The sequence below is a fragment of the Sporobolomyces koalae genome (assembly GCF_050403365.1).
Source record: "Sporobolomyces koalae JCM15063 DNA, S_koalae_JCM15063T_v1_ctg5, whole genome shotgun sequence".
Lineage (NCBI taxonomy): Eukaryota > Fungi > Basidiomycota > Microbotryomycetes > Sporidiobolales > Sporidiobolaceae > Sporobolomyces > Sporobolomyces koalae.
Window position 1 is genome coordinate 387,838 of NW_027481766.1, and position 20,965 is coordinate 408,802.

The window sequence follows — 20,965 nt, forward strand, 5'->3', positions numbered from 1 at the left end:
ACGAGTTGGTGATCGAACAAAGTGGAGGATTCACTCAGGGGAGGGTTCGAAATTTCGTCATTGTAATCTCGCTGCTTTTTTGATCGCGGTGCAACTCGTCTCGCAATCACTCCGAACCGGCAGTCACTCTCGAAGCATGGTCGCAAACAAGTTGAACGAGCAGAAGCGTCAGCATCGGTACGCCTCAGGCCCCTCGCTCACCTCGTCTGAAGCTCCTCACTTATCGCGTCCTGACATTTCTTCATCTCGTTCTCAGCGAACGGTCGCAACCAGCGCATCGCAAAAAGTTGGGATTGCTCGAGAAGCATGCCGACTATGTCAAGCGTGCAAGAGACTTTCACTCGAAGGAGGACCGCATCCAAAAGTTGAAGGAGAAGGCTTCGTTCCGCAACAAGGACGAGTTCTACCACTCGATGGTCAACAAGCAGACCAAAGTGAGCTTCTTCCACTTGACTGTCTCGACCCCGCACTCACCCCCGCTCCCTCTGGACAGAATGGCATTCACATTCAATCGAGAGGCAACGAAGCCCTTCCCGTCGACCTCGTCAAGGTCCTCAAGACTCAAGACGCGGGATACATCCGCACCCACATGACCATGGAACAAGCCGTAATTCCTCCTTTTGCCCCTCCACATCTTCCCTCCTGACCCGCATAATTGGTTTTGTTGCAGAGGGTTCACAAACTACAAGAACGGATCGCTTCTCTCGTCGATCACGTCCTGCCGCAACCGATCAAACCCGTTTCCGCTGAAGACGACGCCTCGGAAGATACTCTCATGAACGGTGACGATTGGGACCTCGAATCAGACTTTGACGACGACGACGAACCGATCGCTTCTGGTTCTGGCCGCACTCATGTCGTCTTCACTGATGACCTCGATCAAGGTCAGTTAACGACCTTTCGCCAACGCTTTCTTCTCTCTTTTCTTTCCGGGACAGCCCTGATGAGAGAATAATTAAACAGTCCGAAATGCCGATCCAACTGGTCTTCTCACGAAACGGACTACTCCTACATCTCTTCCGGTGACAACAACAAACCAAACTGCCACGACCACAACGAAAACGCGTCGTTCGAACAAGAAGAAGGGCAAATCGAAAGCTTCCTCCTCCTCCTCTGAACAACAACAACAAGACTCTCGAGAACAAGATTTGCTCGAACTGTCACAACAAGCACGACAACATCGAGAGAACCTTGTTTCAGAACTTGAACAACGACAAGAACGATTGGTCCAATTGAAACGCGCGATGAGGGAACTCGAACTACAAAAAATCATGATGTCGAAAGGAGCTCGCAAAGAAGTCATCTCGCATTCGAAATCTAGTGGAGACCGAAACAAGGAACAAGAGGAATGGTGGTTGGGAGGTTCGAAACCTGGCAAACATGGGAAAAAGGGTGCTGAATCGGAAGAACGGGCAGGGTTGCCTCATGCTCAAGAAGGCATCAATACGGGAGCTCGAGTTTGGGTACGTTTCTCTTTCGTTTGCTTTCTCGAGGATATCGTTCACTGAATATTGAGGTCTCTCTCTGTCCGGATTAAACAGAAATTCAAGGCTCACAGGAAACGTTGAAAGAAACCCTTTTTTCTCCCAGCTCTCCCGAAATTGTGTAACCTTCTTGCCTTGTGACTGTTCTTTTCCTTTCCACTCTTCTCTTGTTGACAACAACATCATCTACACCATTTCGTCTTGTTTTGGATCTCATCTCAATCCTGATCTTGAAGGAAATAATAAACGATTCATCGAGCGACTCATCAACGGTTTTCCCTTGATAAATCTCGCAGGTGCGAGTCCTCTCGCAAAGAGAACAGAAAGGAAGAAGAGTGGTGAAGAAAAAGAGTTTTCACAATCTGCAGGAGAGAAACACAAGTCGGAAGGAGGGAAAAAACGGTACGAGAGACTTGGGGAACGACAGAAAAACAAAGAAGCGGGTTTCGTTTCTTTTCCCCCCTTTTGTCCGAACAGGGAGAGGGGGAGAACAAAAAAAAAAGAAACAAAGACAAAATCCCGCTTTTTGGCTCGGAAGAGCTCTCGTCCAAAAAGAAGAAGGGAAAGATGAGGGGGGGGGAAGGAGAACGATGGAAACTCGAGACAAGGTGGTGAGGAGGGCTGAGTAGGAACGGAGAGATTGAGAGATCGGGGTACGGAGGGGGGACGATCGCGACGTGTGAAAAAGCCGCCAACCAAAAACATATCCACCTCTTTCCCTCGATGCTCGACAAGAGCGTTCCTTCTCGAAGGAGGAATGAACCTTTGGAAAAAGAACAGGTTCATCTCCTTCAGACAACCCCTGACCTGGTTCTCCCGTCCTGTGCCTTCCGCATCTCTCGCCCGGATGCTCCATCAAGCCGGATTGTCCTCACTTGGTGAGCGAGTGCCCATGCTTTGACTGCTCGTTCCTGTTGTCGAGAGGGCGAAAGCGAGGGGCGAGACAGACAGAGAGAGAGCGCGCGCGTTCCGAATCGAGTGCTTTGTCACAAAAGTAGGAAAATCGACAAAGGTGTTCATTCGTCCGGAGGAAACAGTCGTGATCTTGAATCGTGTCGCCTCCCTGGTCGAATCGGTGTGAGCAACGAGATCGCGCTCATCTCGCGAATCTGGAGTGGGGTATGGCGAGGCGTTGCAGGGTACGATGGCGAGGTAGGGATTCAAGTCGAACTCTTCCAGTAGAACCCCGTAATTCGTCGCGAGTCGAGCACCTTCTGTCCGGGCTGATCAGGTCTAGTGCGACCGAAAAAATTGAATCAGGCGGGAGAGGAAAAGATTTCGAGATTTTGACGAGAGATTGATCAGAGGTGGAAAAGAGTCGACGTGGCTCGGAAGAGCTGTGTCGCCGGGTGGATCTTGAAAAGTACACGAGAGTCACGGGGAAGAGGGGAGGGGGAGCAGACATCGGAGTCCTTGGAGGACGCAAGTTCAACGCCGCGAAGGCGAGGTAGAGTATCAGTGCTGAAGACCGGGAGAGGTTGTAGTGCCGAGGAAACAGAAGACGAAGAGTCGGCGTCCAAAAATGTCCGAAAACGATTTCAGCCGACGACTGTAGAAATCCGTTCTGCCGTGCAGAGTTCCGTCTTGAATCGTCGCCTGACAAAATTTCGGCGAGGTAGAATTGGGAACAGCGAGACGACAAAGTCGAATGGGCGACAAAATTCGGTACAGGAATGGCTGACGATCGTGGCATTCCGGCCAAGTCGAAATCGCCGAGCTCGGGAATGTAGCGACGGGTCTTGGCGCGTTGACGTGGATCGGAAGGTAAGGAGGCGAGTGAAAGCGAGGTGAAGCAGAGAGGGAAACAGGAATCGAGGATCCATCAAGTCTCGTTGTCCCCGATGTCGGGTCGACGAGAAACAAAAAATCTTGATGGTGTCGGATGAGATCCGACCGTTCGATTTGGCTTTGACCTATTCCCTCTGCTCGTGCTTTCTGGTAAAAGCGGTATCGTTCCTCACGTTCTCCTCCTCCTGCTTTCTTGTTTCCAAGTCCATCTGTCGTTGCGATTTGGCTGAGAAAAAAACCAGCCTCGACCGCTCGTCAGGAAGGTTGCACCAGCCCAACGATTACTTTCGGTAGTTGTTTCTCTCCTCTTTCCCGAGGGATGATGCAGAAGGGCGGGGAAAGGGGTTGAGTCGATTTGGGAAGGGGGGGTCGGAGAAGAGAACAGGGGCTACCGAAACGTTGAAGATGGGGATTTGACAGTCGAAAGCCTTCTTAGTACCACTCGCCTCCCGAACGCATGCGTTGAGCATCTTGTTGAGCGTTGCGAGTTTGGGAGCGGAGCCTGTATCCCGTGGGAGAACATTCAAGGCATGTCAACACACCGAGACAATGTCGCCCACCGCGGGAAGAAGCTTAGTCGTACATCCTCTGGTCAGACTGCACCGGCACTTGTTGCTCGACTTCTCCCGGTTGGAGAACGCGTCGTTTGGGCTGGGCGGGCGCAGCGGTCGCTTTCGGGCCCGTGACAGCCGCGGCCTGAGCGGCCATCTCCTTGTTGACTTCCTCGACGCGTTGTTGAACAGACCAGTCAAACACGTAGTCGTACTGGAACCCTTCGCGGACGAACAGGTCGCGGAACAACTTGCGCAGGTACGAGTAGTCGGGTTTGTCGTCGAATCGGAGCGAACGGCAGTAGTTGAGGTAGATGGCAAACTCGTTCGGGAACCCGCGGCAGAGGTACTCGGTCGGAGTCGTCATCTTCTTCTCCATGATGCGGTCGTACTTTTGCTTCTTGGTCGCCGCCTTGAGACCTTGCCACGGCAACGATCCACGAAGGAAGTACATGAGCACGTAGCCGAGAGACTCCATGTCGTCTCGACGCGATTGCTCTGCGAAGGAATCACAAGGTGAGAAAACGAGAGTCAGCAATTGCCGAGGGCGAAAAGCCGAAAAGAGACGCGTCACTTACCGACTCCCAAGTGGGTGTTGATCGACGTGTAACGTGCAGTTCCGGTCAAGTTCTTGTTCTCGCGGTACGGGATATGCAGGTGAGTCTTCGGGTCGCGGTACTTCTTGGCGAGACCAAAGTCGATCACGTTGACCTGGTTGCCGCGCTTGCCGATGCCCATCAAGAAGTTGTCGGGCTTGATGTCGCGATGGATAAAGTTGCGCGAGTGGATGTATTCAATACGAGAGATCTGTTAAGAGGAAGAATTATGAGTATGGGGGAAATGTTTCCGACAGCGGGAAGAGAGAGCGTACGAGCTGATCGGCAAGGAGGAGTGCCGTCTTGAGGGTGAACTTGCGGTTGCAAAAGTTGAACAAATCCTCGAGCGAAGGTCCGAGGAGGTCGAGGACCATGGCGTTGTAGTCGCATTCGATGCCGAACCAGCGCACGAACGGCACGCCGACGCCTCCCGCGAGAGTCTTGTAGACTTTGGCTTCGTACTCGAGCTGTGGGTGCTTTGCCTTGACCGACTCGAGCTTGATTGCGACTTCTTCGCCCGAGATGATGTTCACTCCGAGGTAGATGTCACCTGTGACGTCGAAAGGCCGATCCGCCTCGGGTTAGTCTGCAGGTACTCGTAGGAGCAGGCGATGCAAGCGGGCGTACCAAACTGTGACATTCGAGAGGGATCAGTCAGCAACGTGGTTCGGGCTCGGCAAGCGCATAGAGGCGACGTACGGATCCACTACCAATCTTCTTCCCGATGCGGTACTTGCCGCCGACACTGGATCGCGACATGAGGAGCAAGAGTCAGGACGAGGTGATGGAACGGGTCGCGGCCGCCTCCCCGCACGAGAACCGAATCGAGTGATCGGAGGATCGGCGCAGGAATGACGGATCGCGCGCGTGACTAGCGGTCCTCGACTCACCGAAGATCCATGGCTGGATGGAGAAGCGAGAGCAAACGACGTTGAGAGAGATCTGGTGCTGTAGTGGAGGAAGCGAGCGAGCAAGAGGGGAGAGAGGAGAGAGAGAGAGACAAGGCGTCAGTCCCAAGTCGCATTCGGATCGACCGCAAGCTGAATTCCCTCAACACTAAACTCTCGCCTTGATCGCGCGCGGGATTTCACGCACAGATGGACGCACTCCGCGGTCTGAAGCCAACAGTGAGAGTAACGCGAAGGCACGAGAGCGAGGAAGCGATAAGGAGGAGTGTGAGTCGTCGGTGGAACGAGCCGGCACCCTGTCCCCATCACCGCGCGGGATATGTCCTCGCCGAGTTCCCAGTCGAGATCGCTGTATGATTCTGCGTCCGGCTCCACCCCGCTGTACGCGCGACGAGAACGTCCGCCCGCCCCGGTTGGAATCCAAGCCACCCACGTAGTTCGTGCGCTTTCGCTCCACCGATCCACGCGACCCCGAAGACGCGTCTGACAACTAGAAATGAAGGACTCACGGGAAGAACGAGGCTAGAGTCTCGCGGAGAGGGATGGAACCGGAGACAGCGGGGATAGGCGCCGTGTGACCAGGCGGAAGAAACGAGAGGGGCGTGACGAAGCGGGATGTTCTCGCCTGTACGTACAGCCACAGGTAAGCTCAAGAGCGTGCAGGGTGCATGGATAGGACGAGACATACCGAGAGACGGTTGGGCGGGAAAGAGGACGAGGGGGGGCCAAGCGACGCAGCATCAGCTGCAAGACGCACGCGCGCGTCGGGCACAGATCGCCTCGTCTCGCCTTTCTGCTGCGGCTCTCGATCCTGCCACTTTGATGACTACTGCCACGTCGCTCATTACTTTCCGAAAATTGCAACTTTTAGCGGGAGTAGTGTCGACCAAAGCCGATTCGAAGAGTTCGGACGCGCTGTCAACGCGCGGTCCCTGCGAAGAGTGCTGTTACTTTCACCCGTGCTGCCTTTGAAGTTAAGATTACAAAAAACGAAACAGAGTCGATCAAGAGCACAACTGGCGCCAGTGACAGAGAAGGTACGGTAAAGGACCATGTCGGACGGGATCAGGCGAGAGAACGCAAGAAACAGTAACGGGGGGACAGACGACGAGAAGGGGAACAGTGCAAGAAGGCTGAAAGGGAGAGAATGCGACTATTGCGCTTCTTGAATGCCGGCTCCGTCTTCTCGCTTCTTGAGCACGAGCGGTTCTCCAAACGCGCGAAGCCAAACATCCTTGACGTCGTCGCACACGGTCCTGTATGACGGTCATGCAAAACAATCAGCTCTCGGGACACAATTCGATGGTCAGCGGAGGAGAAGGGCGACTTGCTCAAAGTGCGACGTCGCATCGTATGATCGCGTAATGTATACGTTGTCTCGAGCTCCCGAAGACGCCGGAGAGTAGATTGGCGCCACTTCGACAAACCTGATTCAATCAACCATCAGCGACACGTACAGAGGCCCGGGAAATGTTGAGGAGAAAAACCGCCTACTTGTCGTGGATCGGGCCGAGCAACTTCAATCCGGGCTCGAGTTCAGCTTCGGGGTTGTTCGTCTCGACGACGGTCGAAACCATCGCGATGTACACGTCTTTCGCACAAACGTTGTGCGTCGACGAAACTTCAGCAATGTAGATGTCTGGGCGTTTCCGAGGGGGGCGACGATTCAGTTTGCGTGGGAACGAGAGAGCCAAACCAGACTGCAATCGATCTTTGGACTCACCATGTTTGCGTCCGACTTGCTTCTGCGGGATGATGAGTTGCACAGAGTCGCTGTCGTCCGTGTTCGGGATTGGGTGACGCAGGATGCAAATCGCGCGCACGACACGACCCTCGAGGAAGACCTTCTCCTCTCCTTCTCCTCGCTGTTCCGATCCGACAAAGTAGCTCGGGTCTCCAATCAGGTTCTTGGCCTTGACCGTCTCGCCCTCGGACGTGACTCCGACAAACTTGCCACTCGCGTCGTACTCGATCTTCGAGACGGGCTTCTGCAGCATGTACGTGCCTCCATAGATCGCCGACAGGCGCGCGAAACCCTGAGGGAGCTCGCCGAGTCCGTACAAGGGGTAGATGTACGGTGACTTGCCGTACCGAGCCATCGACGACGTGTACAGCAGGATGCGCTCGTAGGTCTCGCGAGCAGGTCGAGACACGTAGCTAGAGCGTGGAATTGGCGATAGTCAGCAGCGATGCCACTCTTGACGCAGCGAAGCGACCTACCCATCATCGAGGTGAAGCGCCATAGCATGTCCGATAAAGTCTTGAGTGCCGGCCTCGAGACCGAACTTGTAGTACACGTCGGCCATGGGAGTCTTGTCGAGGTTGACACCTGACAGAAGGATGTCGTGGGTTAGCTGACGAGATGCCAATGTCCAACGCTAGAGAATGACGACGCACCTTGGTGAGTCGAAGGGTCTTCGACCTTGTAGTTTTGGACCCATTCAAAGAACTTCTTTGCCCGTCGCTTCTCAAACAGACCCATGAGAGGACTCCGAACGGCTTCCATCTCGGTCGAAGGCACCTTCGAGATGCGACCGTCTCGGAAGACGTAGGAACCTGCGATCTGCTTGAACTCGAGGTAACGCGTCACGTCCGTGTGCACGAGCATGCGGGTCATTTCGCCATTGGCCATCATGCTGACAGAGGAGGGGAGACCACCAGTGAGTCAGGATGCCAGCAACGGGTAGCACAACAATATGCATCTGACGTACAATTTGGGAATCAAGTCGACGGCATAGTCGCGATCTCGGCCCAATTCTGCAGGCGGTTCAGAGTTGCGGAACTTCTTGTAGAGCTGCGATCGCGAGTACGAATGTCAGCGCGAGAACACGGCATGAGGGGAGGGGGAGGGGGAAGATGAGGGGAACACGGCGTTCGATTCGAGACTGACTTGGGTCAAGTTGAGACTGGCCGATTCAGCTCCGTAGTAGTCATTGCTGCACGGGAAGCAACAGATGTCAGGTGTGCGTGCGAGTTGGAAGACGAGAGCCAGGAGAGGCGCGACGAGGTCGACTGACCGATCCATGTGCAGGACCTTCTTGCCTTCGACCGACAAGAGGCCCGACAGGACACATTCGGTCAAGCCGGTACCGAGAATGATCTGCGAGAGGAGGAGGACGCGACACGAGACGGAGGTGGGGTGCGCATCATCGTCAGTCGTCGAGATCGCCAGCGAGACGCGCAACTGTAGACCAGCACGTACAAAGTCGTACTCTTCATCCATAGCTGATGTATGTTCTGTGTTGGGCAAGTGAGTATAGAGGAGATGAGGGACAAGTTGGCCGATCTTCGACTGACCGCTGCGAGCGCGCGTGCGCGAGTCTAAGGCTGCGAGGTTCGAGTCTCGACATTGCGCGCGTACATCAGGGACTGCTCTGGCACGAGGATTCTGTATTCGATACAACAATGATCTACACGAGTCAAGAACCTTGACAAGTCTACAGGGTTTCTATTCCGGCGCTGCGACTTTGCGCCCTTCGGTTTCGCCTGTCGTCGGATCCTTCATTTCTTCCCAGCTGATCGCTTCAAGCGCTTGACCCGTCGTACTCGAGATCGCAAACAGCACGCCGAGCGAGTTGGCAGCCGTAGACAGAAAGTCTGGAAGGGGCAATCCAGCGAGAGACCGGTCAGTGCACCGTCTTTCGGATCGCGGAGTACCTGTCGCGCCTTACATGATCGAGCATCGCCGAGAGAGATCTGAATGCAAGATATCGTCGTTCGAGAACTCTCTTGATGAGGATAGCCCGAGCGAAACTCACAACTTTGGCTCTCACGACGTCTCCGGGGCGGAAACAGCTCCACATCTGTATAACAGCGCGTGCTTGCCGTCAGTATAGACAGTCCCGGCGCTTCATAGGCTTCAGAAGACTCGCCTTGACCGAATCCTTGGCAGTCTGCCGCACGTCTTGGCTACGGATCACTCCAGCAAAGTCTGGTCGACAAGGACGACCATCAACCGTCAGCAGAGACAAGGTTGCCGCTTGTCGGGTGATCCTCGACACGGTTCCAATGACCTGATCGCAACGGAAATCGATGGCAGTCAGCTAAATGCTGCAAGGTTGGTAGCGAGCGAAAAGGGAGACTGAACCGTCGAGTTTGGTTCGGGAATCGCTTGAGTATCGTCCTTGCCTTGCACGCTCGCATCCTGTGTCAATCCGACATGATTTGTGAGCTCGATCGCAATGCTCTTGAACGTTTGGACTCACTGGTCCCTGAGTCGAGAGCCGTCCAACTCTCGAGGCATACACTTTGCCGCCGCGAACGAACGTCCCAGGTGCCGGTTGACTGCCTGCAGATCCTGCAGTAACTGCTAGTGGTTGTCCGGGAATGACAAGATCGGCCATGTTCCGGTATGGGTTGAGAAAGAGGTCAAGCGAGATGAGAGTTGATCGGCCGTTCGTTTCTTTCGACCCAATTCACCACTCGATTACATCATGTTTGCCGGTACGCACAAGAGTTATGATCAGACCATGCAACGTATTCGCTGACTCTCGAGACTGGATCTGGACTACTACTAGGCGCTGGACAACCCTCTCCTGCTCAACTTGCACTCGCTCGTCAAATCTCGCGCAGGACGTTCCAGTCGTTCCTCATCACCTGTGGACTTCTCCGAGCAAGTACGTTCGCCGCGGTACTCTTTGCTCCGACCCGCCTCTCGTGTCTTTCGAATTGACGATTCTCTCTGTTCCAGCTCCGTTTGCGTACAACTTTGTCCTCTCTCTCTTCTCCAGGGCCTAAGAGTAGAGGAAACCATGCAATCTACATGAAGACGTGTATATATACATCTACTTCTCGGAGAGACCGAATGACCCTCGACATGAGACCGGATGCTCGATTCTGTCAATGGTCTGACCATTAGCTTTTCTGAGGCCATCCAGGTCGTGGGCAGACATTCGTGGATAGCTCGCAGTCAGGCTTCTTGATGTATCGAGGCGTCAGATCTTGGTGCATTCCATGGCGAGACAAATTGATCGGTCCGAAACGCTCTCGCCTGGTTTGGAGGTTGACCTCATTCTGAGTTGCAGCGTCACAGGATCTAGGATGTACTGATGACGAATAAATGGACACAGTGCAAGCGAGACATGAAATATTCGAGAAAGGGTACAGGCTTGGCAACAGACTACTAGGTAAATCAGAAAAGGCAGGGGCACATGAGGAACAGAAAGAGGCTAACAATATGGACACGCTAGAAGAACGAAGGAGATTGGGCCAAACAGGTGAGGATATGACTGTGGAGATGTAAGGATGCGCTTCAAGCCTCGACTTGACACAACGGAGATGTGGGTCTGATCGCTTTCCGAAGATCCACGACGCTGCGTTTGGCAAGGGCGGCGCGGTACTTGGCATTGACGTAACCAACGAGGTACGCGATCGTTGCCTTGCGCTTCTCGGCAATCTTCCTCCGCTCCTCGACGTCACGGCGCTCTGCGGCCGATTCTTCGAGATCGAGGTCCGGCTTGACATCCTCCTCCTCGTCCTCGGGTTCTTCCTTGACCTCAGTGATGGTCATCGATTCGGGCGACGCCATGATGCGACTCTTTTTGAACCGAGCGTTCGGGTGGTCTTCGTCGTCCTCGTCGGAAGAAGCAGAGAGATCCTCGGTATCGAGCAGCGAGCCGGTCTCGGTGTGGTCCGTCGAAGTCTCGGACGACGTGGAGGGCAAGCGCATCTTGTGCACGCGATGCGTGAGTCGCTCGACGCCCCCAGCAGACAGGGGTCGACTCGGTGTGGAAGATGAGGTGGTCGACGGCGTCGACGCGAGAGACGGATACATCGATCGAAACGGCGGTGGAGGGGAAGCAAAATCGGCACCGTTCGATGTCGTTGGGCTACTGGGCGAATCAAGCGTGTCATTGAACGATGCTCGCCGCGGCGAGAGGGAGACAAGATCGCGGATGTGAGGCAGGGTGGGGGGTGCAGAGGACGAAAGAGCGGTCGTGATCGGAGCCAGTTGCGGTCCATCGTGGCTGCTTTGAATTGCCATAGCGAGAGATGGCAGTTTCGGTCGCGGTGCAGCGGCAGTCGCGGCTTTGGGCGCAACAGAGCTCTTGCCCATTAAGAGCGCCGCGGCGGCTTCCGCCATCTCCGCGTCGACCTCCATTGCCTCCGGTTCGGTAGGCGCTGCCCGTTGCAGCCGCGCAACGTGCTGATAGTGGGTCTGCCGGTAGTCATTGGAGATTGTGGGCGCGCTCGGAGGCTTGGCGAGGCGCAGGTTGGAATGATCGTGATTGGGCGCGGTGGGATAGGTGTGCGGGGTCGATCCGTAGGGATACGGTAGACTCGACGCGCCCTTCGCAAGACCCGGGAGAACGGGGTAGAGCGATGCCGACGAAGGGTTGTGCTGCATCGATGCAAGCGAGGGCTCCATATGGGCCTGATCAGGGTGGTGAGAGAACATATACGGGTCGGTATCGGTCTGCGTCGATTGGAGCGCGGCAGGATCGCTGTCGATGGACTGCCCGAGAGACAAAAGTAGCTGGTTGATCGTGTCGACTTCTTCGCGATCAAAGCTGCCTTCGTGACGACCGTACTCCGAGCCGCTTGAGGACGAAGAGTCATCGCGACCAGGGGTCAAAGCCGGAGGGCCCGCCATCTCGGGCGAAAGCAGGAACGTGGACAAGGCATCGAGTTGATCGTTGACTGGGGAGTCCAAAGTTGTGTCAGCGCTCAGTCAGTATCGCAAGAAATAGAACGAACATACCAGTGTCCTGGTCGTGGAACCGCTTGTTCCGAAGATCTCCTAGGAAATGCTCGGCAGCCTCGTCGAATCCTCGTTTCTTGCCGGCAACGGCGTTACCGCTGTAGGCCCGGCGAGCACTGTATGTGTCGTTCTCGAGCTCGGGAGTGGGTGAGTACGAATTCTCTGGGGTCGAGAGAGACGGCGGCGAGAGAGCCGGCACTCCGCTGGGCGACGAGATCGAGGAGTATTGCGATTTGTAGGACTGGGCTGGAGAGGGGTGATCCTCGGCTTTGACTGACGATAGAGCCGCTGGGGCTGGGAACAGGTTCGAGGAGAGCGAAGGATAGAGCGAGCTCGGTGCGGGCGTCGAAGTTACGCTCGTGGGCGGCGCGCTCGAAACGCTCGAGTTGCGGTGCTGACTCTGCTGCTGCAGCGGAAGCACTTGGGCATACTGCGGAGGTTGCTGCCCTGGGGCCGAGAACGCATAGTGGTTCGCGAGGGGATAGACATTCTGGGGGACGAACGACAGGCCGGGTCCGGCGGCGAGACCGTAAGGGTTCTGAGCGAGCGGTATCGGGTAGCCGGGGGGGAGAACGCCAGTCAAGCCTGGAACTGGGTATCCTTGACTGGCGGCAGCTTGTGCTTGGGAATTGAGCTGTTGCTGCAGCGCGATGAACTGAGCGAGTTGGTCGACGGATTGGGCCGGAATTCCGTTCGCACCGACCTGACCCTGCGGGAGGAACGGGTACGGGTATCCGATCGTCGGAAAGGAGAACGGGTAGGGTTGCTGTTGCTGTAGGTGGCTCTTTGCGTCGGGGTGAGCCAGGAGAGGCTGATTATGGGATGCGATTCCAAACGTTGGCGGCTGTGGCGCCGGGGTTTGCTTGTCGGCAACACTCGATGTCGTCGACTTGACGGGTGCAATGATCGCCTTTGCTTGCTTGTGCGTAGCGTGATGCTCCTCTGTGTGGATCTTTTCGTGCTTCTTGAGATCCTGGGGACGCTTGAACGCTTTCGTGCAGATCTGTCGGCGCCACGTACACGTGTCAGTACTGCACCAAAGGGGGAAGCATGCAGCAACGGCACCGGAGTGAGCAAGAACGGGACGAACCGAGCAAACGTGGGGTTTGAGGGCAATGTGCACCCGGCAGTGGGACGTGAGATGGTCCCGTTTGGACGCTCTCGCTTGGCAGCCAGTCCACTGGCACTCGAGCGAGAGGGTACCGGCGCTCTTGCGGCCTGATCGAAGTTGTCGAAGTGAGCGGGAAATTTGCCAAGACCTTTCCGAGAGGAGCGCAGCTCACCGATGTGCGTCGAACAAACGTGGTTGAACAGCTCTTCTGCCGACGGGTACTGCGTCAAGCACGCATTCCAGTGGCAGATGTTCTCAGCGTTCTCCTCCTTCTTCGTCATCCGAGGCGCGATAGGGAAGAGGCGGGGAGCGCTCAAGCGGGAAAGGGGGGGAGGGCGGAGGGGGGCACGGCCTGATTGCTTGACGGTGGTTGCGGTCTTGAGGCTAGCGTGCAGGTCAACTTGTGTGTAGTGTGTAGAACAGTCGCAAATGAGATGGCAGTCTGTAGTCGGGGAGGGCAGCAGGGGCAAGAGCGAGAGGGCGATTCTCGGCGGCCAAGCCAAGCCGGAGCCAAGACTCTCAAGTCTGGGACCCTTCGCAATTTTTCAAATCCGTTGCTTGCCCTTTATTGCCTAGTCTTGGTCTTCGTCGGCACGAAAGAGAACCAATTCGCGGCAGCCTCGTTCGTGATGTCGACCTTAGCTCACTTGGCGGTGATAGCCTGGTAACCGGAATTTGGTGTGATCGGTGAAAAAGTGCACTGTCCTCTGGTCGAGCAACAAGCTTCATTCGGTCTATCCTCGTGCGCTCGCCTTCCAATCAATTCCCATGGCCATATGGTTCGTTTGACATCCGCCTAGTTGACTTGCTGGACAATTAGTTGCCGCTTTGCATGCGCGCTGCCTGGACCCGCCGTGTCACTTTGGCTAGAAGAGTCTAAGCAGATTCAGAATGTCGCCCTCGCGGGAAGCAGTTTCTGAACATGGGCTACAGAAAGATTGCCAGCGGGAAGCAATCTCTGAGTTCGGGGGCTACAGAAAGATTGCCAGGCAACAACGGGCAAAACGTACACAAAGATTGCAGATGAGCTCAGAAGCACCAATTGAGGGCAAGAGCTCAAGTCACTCCAATACGACTACGCTTTGTCCAATCGGTGAAAGGCAAATGTGAGGTTAGAACTTCTGTAAATTGTAAGCGCCCGCATTAGTCGCCCGGAACCATTGAAAGCCAGGACGGTCAAACGAAGCAGTGTGGCGGGCGCCACAAATCGTCGGGCATGGAGTCCTCGGCAAAGACGTGGCCAGTTGCACATTAGAAGTCAGAGGCTCGCCCAAGCTGCAGTCGCGAGACCTTTTGAAGGGTCGACGTTCTTGACACCGGAGAACGCGGCCCCTGCGCATGCGCGTGCGCCCAACAGGAGGACTCACAAACTACGTCCCTTGAGACATCCATGCATGACTTGATGTGCCGACCTTTTCGGGAGCCTGCCAAACACACGCGATGGCAAGCGATGGCCTCAGGGGCTACGCCGCAGCTTCCATTCCTGGACGCGGCAACAAGTCGACTGCCCTCGCGATTTTCCCGCTGTTCAACGTTCAACCTCTTCCAACACCACCTGGTCGCTCTTCGAAAATAGGCAGCAGTACCGATTTCTCACGGCAGGAGCGAAATTCCCGCACTGAGCTCTCGTGCAGGCTGTGCAACACCGGCGAACGCGCGCCCCACTTCGAACCGTCTCTCCTCTTCCAGCACGCGCCTGCGCTCATGCCACTATGAGTCAAGCTGCGTCCGTCACTAACGACTCAGCTACAGCTCTGCCTGCTACGCCGAGCGCGATGACCGCATCCCAGTCGCGCGCATCATCACCCAGTCGCACTCCGCCGAATCTCGATACAGCAAGCTGGCAACACGTCGACAAGCTATGCGAGCAGCTTCTGACGTGCTCAAAAGTATCTGTCGAGGTGTACAAGGTGCGTCAGCTACGTAACGCGATGTCAAGAGGCCAAACTCGAGGTCGTGTTGAATGATCGTTGGCAAGCAGGATCCTCTCGTCGACACGTTGAGGCAACTCGAGCGCTATCTGCAGGGCGACGTCCTTGCTCAACTCGCGGCTTCGAGTCTGGCACAAACTAAAGCTGCTCTCGACCTGGCTCATCGCGGTCCCGCGAGTCAGCCGCGATCGGGAGAGGAACAGCGGTCCCACTCGTCCATGGGCGGATGGTGGTTACAGTCAGAGGAGACGGGCTACACGGAGGCGAATCAGAGAGAAGTGTGGCGGAATGCCGCCATGTTGCTCTCCGCCGACGAGGACGAACGACCATCTCCAGACGAGAAAAATGGCGAATCTTCAACAAGCCCGGGCCATTCGCACGATACTTCGATAAACTCTGCATTTGGCGACGACGAGGCGTGGCTCGAAATCGATTCCCTGGTCAAGGTGCCGATACTTTCCCTCCGAGTTCGAACGGTCGAGACAACGCTCGCAGCTGTCCAAGCAGGCGGTACCTCTTTTGGACTCTCATTCGCACCTGATCTATTCGAGGGTACCCGTCTGTTCGGTCGCGAAACTATCGGTTCGCCACTCTGCCCATACAAACTATGGATGCGCGATCCCGCTAATTTCGCATATCCGAATTTATAGATCTCACACCCGCCGATCTGAAGCTTGTGGAGCAGCTGGGAGGTACATTCGACATCACGGCGACGAGGAAAAGCTTGCCTCGTCTCGAGCGGATCCTCGAGACACTCGCTTTCACCGTCATCTGTCTTCTGCTCGAAGCAGTGCTGCTGGACGAGCTGTCCTGCCCTCGTCACACGCCTTCACCATCATCCTCACCAAGAGAGGCGGACTGTGTCCCAAGTCTTGCTCCCGTCGAGCCGGCCGAAGGAGACCCCGACCTTAGCATTACGAATCTGGATCTCCCGGGGGCATACAAATTTGACGAAGACGAACCAGATGACGATTGGGCGCATACGAAACGCTCATGGAGGTCAAGCTTCTCGAATGGCGGCGTTCTTGCTTGGATGCGACTCGTCAACCCGCGAGCTCAACTTCCCCAGGCGTTCAAGCCGAACCGTGCGCTTCGCCGCAGCTCGACTGTGAGCTCGAACGGCCAATCTCCTGTCACAATCCGCACTACCTCTAGCGGTCAAGACTCCCCGACAACTTCTCCTGGTACCTCTCCGGCTCATTCGCCTTCGAGCGATCGCAAACGCTCAAGAGTGTCTGGCAAACTCCGAGGTCTGCGAGATCAGCTGCGCGGCAAGATCAGCCATTCGAGACCCGATGTTGCATCAACAGAGCTTCCAGAAAGCTTGGGGTCACCGCGGACTCTGCAGCGACAGAAGATACCGGGAGACGTCGGTGCTCTCGGCCTACAGATTGTGGGCCTCAGCCTCAAGCCTGCTTCATGGCAATCACCATGGTCGACCAACGGAAACAGGCACAGAGCCGACAGCGATACATTCGTGCTCAAAGATAATGGATCGACGACGGGGACCGAGGTCACGCTCGAGGAAGAGAATCAGCCGCCGAAGCGTTTCGAGAAGGTGATTGAAGACTTGTCAAAATTCATTCTCTCGACATCCCCCGACGTGCTGTACCCCCCTCCGCATCTGCTCTTTCGCCTGCGACAACAAGAGCTTGAGGCTTCGCTCGTTCCGCCTTCGCCGAGTCCAAGTCAGCTGCCCTCGACTCCTCCGTCTCCTTCGCCCTTACTCGACGAAGCGGAGAAGGCAGAATGCTTAGTCCCCGGCTACTTCAGCTCGATGAGACCGAGTGCTTTGCAGAGAGCACACGCACTGCCATCCTCACACAGTCTTGCCCTCAACTTTGCCGGAGGCTTCGCGCACGAGAGGGACAAGGTCTCACTTGCTGCTGAAGAAAAAAGAACAAGTAACGCATCGACGGCCTTTCGGATCGGTCTCGATGCCAAAGCCGGCCTTGCGAGCCTAATGACCAATAACTCTTCACTCGGTAGCTCCGGTTTCTTTCCTTCCAAACGACCTATAAGATTTTCAGCTGATTCCCTGAGTATTGCAGAGGGCATGATCCGCCATCAAGCGTCAGCTTGATTCGCTCCCGCATCGTGCAGGAGTGGAAGTACTGATCATGCTCGCTTGCGCAATAGGATGCAGTTCTTGGTTCAAGTGGCTCTCAAGGATGCAAGCGCCGCAATCGCACCGTGCGAGCCCTTCCGGTGGCTCAATTTTCGCTACCACGATTCTTCCGACATCTCGCTCGATGGCTTCATTCGGCGCCTGATTCTCCGCCAACATGACCAATGCCCCCGCTGCTCCCGATCAAATTCAGAACACATCTTGTATCTCCTGCATCATAACGAAAAAATTGAAGTCTCCGTCATGGAGTCTGCAACCGAATCCTCAATCGCGCCGACAAACCCCGCAGGCACGACTACAGCAGATGCACTGCTGCAATGGTATTCTTGCCAAAACTGCCTAGCGACAACTCCGCCAACTTTGGTCTCGAGCATTACCGGATCTTTCTCATTCGCCAAATTCGTCGAGCTGGTGCTGTACGATCCCAATTTCATCCCGGTTCCCGAGCTCTGCGAACACGCCTCAACCGATCGCTCCGCCCTTGTGAGATGCTTTGCCACTCAAGGTTGCCACGTGCAGTTTAAGCGAGGGTCTATCCCGTCAGTCCCGCTCTCTTCCTTTCCGTCGGCTGCTTGCGCTAAGTTCTGTTCTTCAAGCCCAAAGTCTATACGAGCTACGTCTTCCGACTGCAGTGGATCCCGATGTTATTCCTTCCGAGATCGAGGACCAGGCTTCGAATTCTGCAGATGCAGTCGGCACCCTTTTGAACGAGATCAGTCCGTTGAGAATTTCCGCTTGAAGTGAAGCCTGTCGAGACTGATCCATCGCATCTCCTAGGTTCTTTCTTCGAGAGCTTGCAGGTCTACGTGGACTCGCTGTATGTCAGACTCACGAAGAACGCAATTCCCTCCCCAAGCGTGAATGCGGACGAGACGTCAACTGAGGATGATGGCGGCAGGCAGCACATTCGTTCAGATTCTGAACGCACAATTATCGACTCCACAACGCGACCTAGCAGCCCCACGAACCCGATTGAGCGCGCTTTGCAGGAGGAACAGCTCGAACAAGACGACTTGGCCCAACTGCGTCTGCTCAGAACGTTCATCGAGGGGCAGCGAAGGGTCTGTTTGAGGCATGCCGATCAGACCTTGAGCCAGGAGCTCAACATGAGCCGCAGCACATTCTACACGACGGCGACCGCTCTCAAAGTACGGATGTCTGCGTGGGAGAAGAAGCACATGAAAGCACTTGGCGAGGAGGAGACCCTGGCCTCGCCGGCTTTTGTCGAGCCGAATTACTTTCGCGAAGGAGTCATCGCTCTACCTATTGGATCGAATGTCCTGCTCCGGCCCGGCGAGCTCAGCTCGGTACTGGCTGTCGCTCTCAGCACGCCAGAATTCAAGGAGGAGTCCCGCTCACCGTCCGCGGCCTCTTCCCGGCGTGTCACGCCCTCGACTCCTTCCTTCGTGCCAAAATCGCGCCAATCTTCCCTTCTCCGACTCCCGATTCCCACCTTTATCGAACCCGAAGCGACTCCACAGGCTCTCGATGCAGACGACATGTCTGCCAATTTCAGCTCCGTTCAGCGGTTCGAGCTGGTCGCCAAATCTAAGAAGCCTCCTCGAGGCACCGCATCCGTCTTCCAAAAACTCGTGCGCAAGAAATCGGGCGAGATGACCGGGCCTTCAACGCCGACTTCAGAGCACGGTTCCTTCACGCTTGATTCCAAGAAGCGGGTCGTCAAAGATACCGTCTTGAACGATTTCTTGAAGACCAAAGATGCGCCATCAACCCTGCCTCGGAGTCCTCGAGCTGTTCCTTCGATCATCTCGGGACTCGCTAGCCGTCGAGAAGGATCCTCGGCGACAACCCTCTCGCTCAATGACGATGTTCTGGCGCACTTTACACCTTCGGTCTCAGCTGCAGGTACTATTCGGTCCAAAATAGTACCGAGCTCGCTCGACTCGACGGCATCCTCCAATTCGAGCTCGATCTCAGAGGTCAAACTCGAGGAGGGGTCGATTGCGGGAACTTCTAACACGGCGGATCACGATGACGGGGAGGACCAGCTTGCTCCGCTAGCAACCGAACTCGGTTCCAACAGCTCCCGTCTCTTCGATGGCTTGCGACACGGTCTCGACTCGCTGCGCTCGCGTTCAGGCAGCGCCTCGCCCAAGCTTGGCGCTGGCCTAGCTGACGAGCATTGTTACATCAGTGAACATATCAAGCTGAGTGAGTCTTGGACAAATCCGCTTCTCCGCTTACAGCTGACTCATCCGGACATACAGAAATCTCACACGGCGAGAGCAAGCATTCGGTCACCGCTTACTTTGCTGGTCGGTTCAAGGATCTGCGCGCCAAGTGCGGTCTTTCCGAGAGCCTGTACGCCTTATCTCGTCGATTTTCATGTTTGATCCCGCTGACTGGCTGACGATTGTTGCTACAGCTTCATTGAGAGTCTCTCGCGTTGCAGCGATCTCAACCCGAGTGGAGGAAAATCAAGTGCTGCCTTCCTCATGACCGGCAATCAGCGGTTCATGCTAAAGGAGCTAGTCAGTCACTTCGGGATTGATTACCTACATTCGTGCTGATCATTTAATCTCGAATAGGTCACGAAGTTTGGTTATTCGGAACTAGAGTCTTTACTCACTTTCGCACCCCGTTTGCTCGACTATCAGATGCAAGCAGACCGACCGTCTCTCTTGTCGAAGATCTTTGGGATCTATACGATCAAGATTGAGAACCTTGAAACGGGTGAAAAGAGAAAGCTAGACATGATCGTTATGGACAATTTGTTCCATTCGCAGAGTAGGCTCGTCCGAGCGCAACTTGATCTCCCGCTCACTTGACTGACCTTCCCCGTTCCTTGTGACAGCCATTTCACGCCAATTTGATCTCAAAGGTGCTCATCCTTGCACAAGTATCTGATATTTGCGGATCTTGCTGAAAATTTGTTTACCCTCAGGTATCGCGAGTCGGGTCGCAAAGCCGAAACCGGGCGAAAAGGTCAAAGAAGGTTCGACCGGCTGGGACAGTGACTGGCTTGAGGGTGGGCTTCCCTTCCTGATCATCGCGCCACAGCGTTGCAGTAGCTGACGCTCGATCTCGAACGGCAGGTTCGGTTCGGAATCAGCTTTTGCTGTACCCAGTGGGTCGTTTCGCTTGTCTGTGCTATAGCCGGCTCTAACCCTCGACTGCCATCTTAGCATTCGCGGCGGTTGCTGCTTGACTCCGTCGCAAATGATGTCGAGTTCCTGAGCTCGAACGGCAATATTGACTTCAGTCTTCTCGTGGGAGTTGACGACGCTCAATGTACTTTAGTGGTCGGTCTGATCGACACGCTAGGAGGTAAAGTGCCATTCTTACGCTCTAAGGTCCAGGTATTTGCGACTAATCTCAGGTCTTGTTCACAGTCTTCAACACTCTTAAGGTTATTGAACATTCCGCCAAGAAAGCTCTCGCTGCCGACGCCGCGTCTGTCACGGTGTGCCCCCCTACAGAGTATGCCAAGCGGTTTCTCGCATCCATGGAGACGTACTTCGTTGCGGTTCCCGACAAGTGGAGTAAACCGCCGATCGGTTCGGGACAGGAGATGGACCCGGATCCGCGCCTGCCTTGTCCTCTCTGAGCCTTCTTTTATCTTTTTCTCTTGCTGTTACTACTCCTCGACTCCGTTGTTGTTTTTCCTTCTCGTAACTCACGCTCTCTTTGGTTCGCTCTCGTTCTGGGTTTGCGATCCGAAGAGAATCGAGAAATTTGCACACGTGGACAAAGCGGGATATAAGCACAAGCGAGGTATCATGCAGGCAGAAAATGGGTAAAGATGGT

The 20,965-nt window shown here is 55.3% G+C and overlaps 6 protein-coding genes across 6 annotated transcripts; 2 read left to right on the top strand and 4 right to left on the bottom strand.

Annotated features, from left to right (window-relative positions):
* Positions 1-136: 136 nt before the first annotated feature.
* Positions 137-1,568, top strand: UTP11 (rRNA-processing protein UTP11; the record flags this gene model as incomplete). Its single annotated transcript, XM_076676732.1, has 6 exons — positions 137-177; positions 257-434; positions 494-607; positions 671-884; positions 964-1,463; positions 1,542-1,568. 6 exons carry the CDS (start codon positions 137-139, stop codon positions 1,566-1,568), a joined length of 1,074 nt encoding a protein of 357 aa, XP_076536191.1.
* A 2,136-nt stretch (positions 1,569-3,704) lies between these two features.
* On the bottom strand, positions 3,705-5,320 carry JCM15063_005977 (casein kinase 1 family protein; the record flags this gene model as incomplete). Its single annotated transcript, XM_076676733.1, has 6 exons — positions 3,705-3,774; positions 3,856-4,321; positions 4,402-4,630; positions 4,695-4,969; positions 5,115-5,164; positions 5,310-5,320. 6 exons carry the CDS (start codon positions 5,318-5,320, stop codon positions 3,705-3,707), a joined length of 1,101 nt encoding a protein of 366 aa, XP_076536192.1.
* A 1,160-nt stretch (positions 5,321-6,480) lies between these two features.
* On the bottom strand, positions 6,481-8,550 carry GDI1 (Gdi1p; the record flags this gene model as incomplete). Its single annotated transcript, XM_076676734.1, has 9 exons — positions 6,481-6,583; positions 6,659-6,754; positions 6,822-6,966; positions 7,051-7,484; positions 7,548-7,656; positions 7,725-7,963; positions 8,039-8,121; positions 8,218-8,263; positions 8,345-8,550. The coding sequence occupies 9 exons, from the start codon at positions 8,548-8,550 to the stop codon at positions 6,481-6,483; spliced, it is 1,461 nt and encodes a 486-aa protein (XP_076536193.1).
* Positions 8,551-8,775: 225 nt separating this feature from the next.
* On the bottom strand, positions 8,776-9,670 carry CSL4 (exosome non-catalytic core subunit CSL4; the record flags this gene model as incomplete). Its single annotated transcript, XM_076676735.1, has 6 exons — positions 8,776-8,924; positions 8,999-9,023; positions 9,086-9,130; positions 9,200-9,340; positions 9,415-9,471; positions 9,533-9,670. The coding sequence occupies 6 exons, from the start codon at positions 9,668-9,670 to the stop codon at positions 8,776-8,778; spliced, it is 555 nt and encodes a 184-aa protein (XP_076536194.1).
* Positions 9,671-10,578: 908 nt separating this feature from the next.
* RIM101 (alkaline-responsive transcriptional regulator RIM101) lies at positions 10,579-13,419 on the bottom strand (the record flags this gene model as incomplete). Its single annotated transcript, XM_076676736.1, has 4 exons — positions 10,579-11,966; positions 12,028-13,030; positions 13,118-13,245; positions 13,311-13,419. The coding sequence occupies 4 exons, from the start codon at positions 13,417-13,419 to the stop codon at positions 10,579-10,581; spliced, it is 2,628 nt and encodes an 875-aa protein (XP_076536195.1).
* Positions 13,420-15,101: 1,682 nt separating this feature from the next.
* JCM15063_005981 (uncharacterized protein) lies at positions 15,102-20,765 on the top strand (the record flags this gene model as incomplete). The annotated part of the gene is made up of 12 exons (XM_076676737.1): positions 15,102-15,651; positions 15,720-16,973; positions 17,830-17,913; positions 17,975-19,369; positions 19,426-19,519; positions 19,584-19,689; positions 19,747-19,945; positions 20,013-20,039; positions 20,103-20,186; positions 20,254-20,285; positions 20,344-20,485; positions 20,551-20,765. The coding sequence occupies 12 exons, from the start codon at positions 15,102-15,104 to the stop codon at positions 20,763-20,765; spliced, it is 4,182 nt and encodes a 1,393-aa protein (XP_076536196.1).
* Between the last annotated feature and the right edge of the window lie 200 nt (positions 20,766-20,965).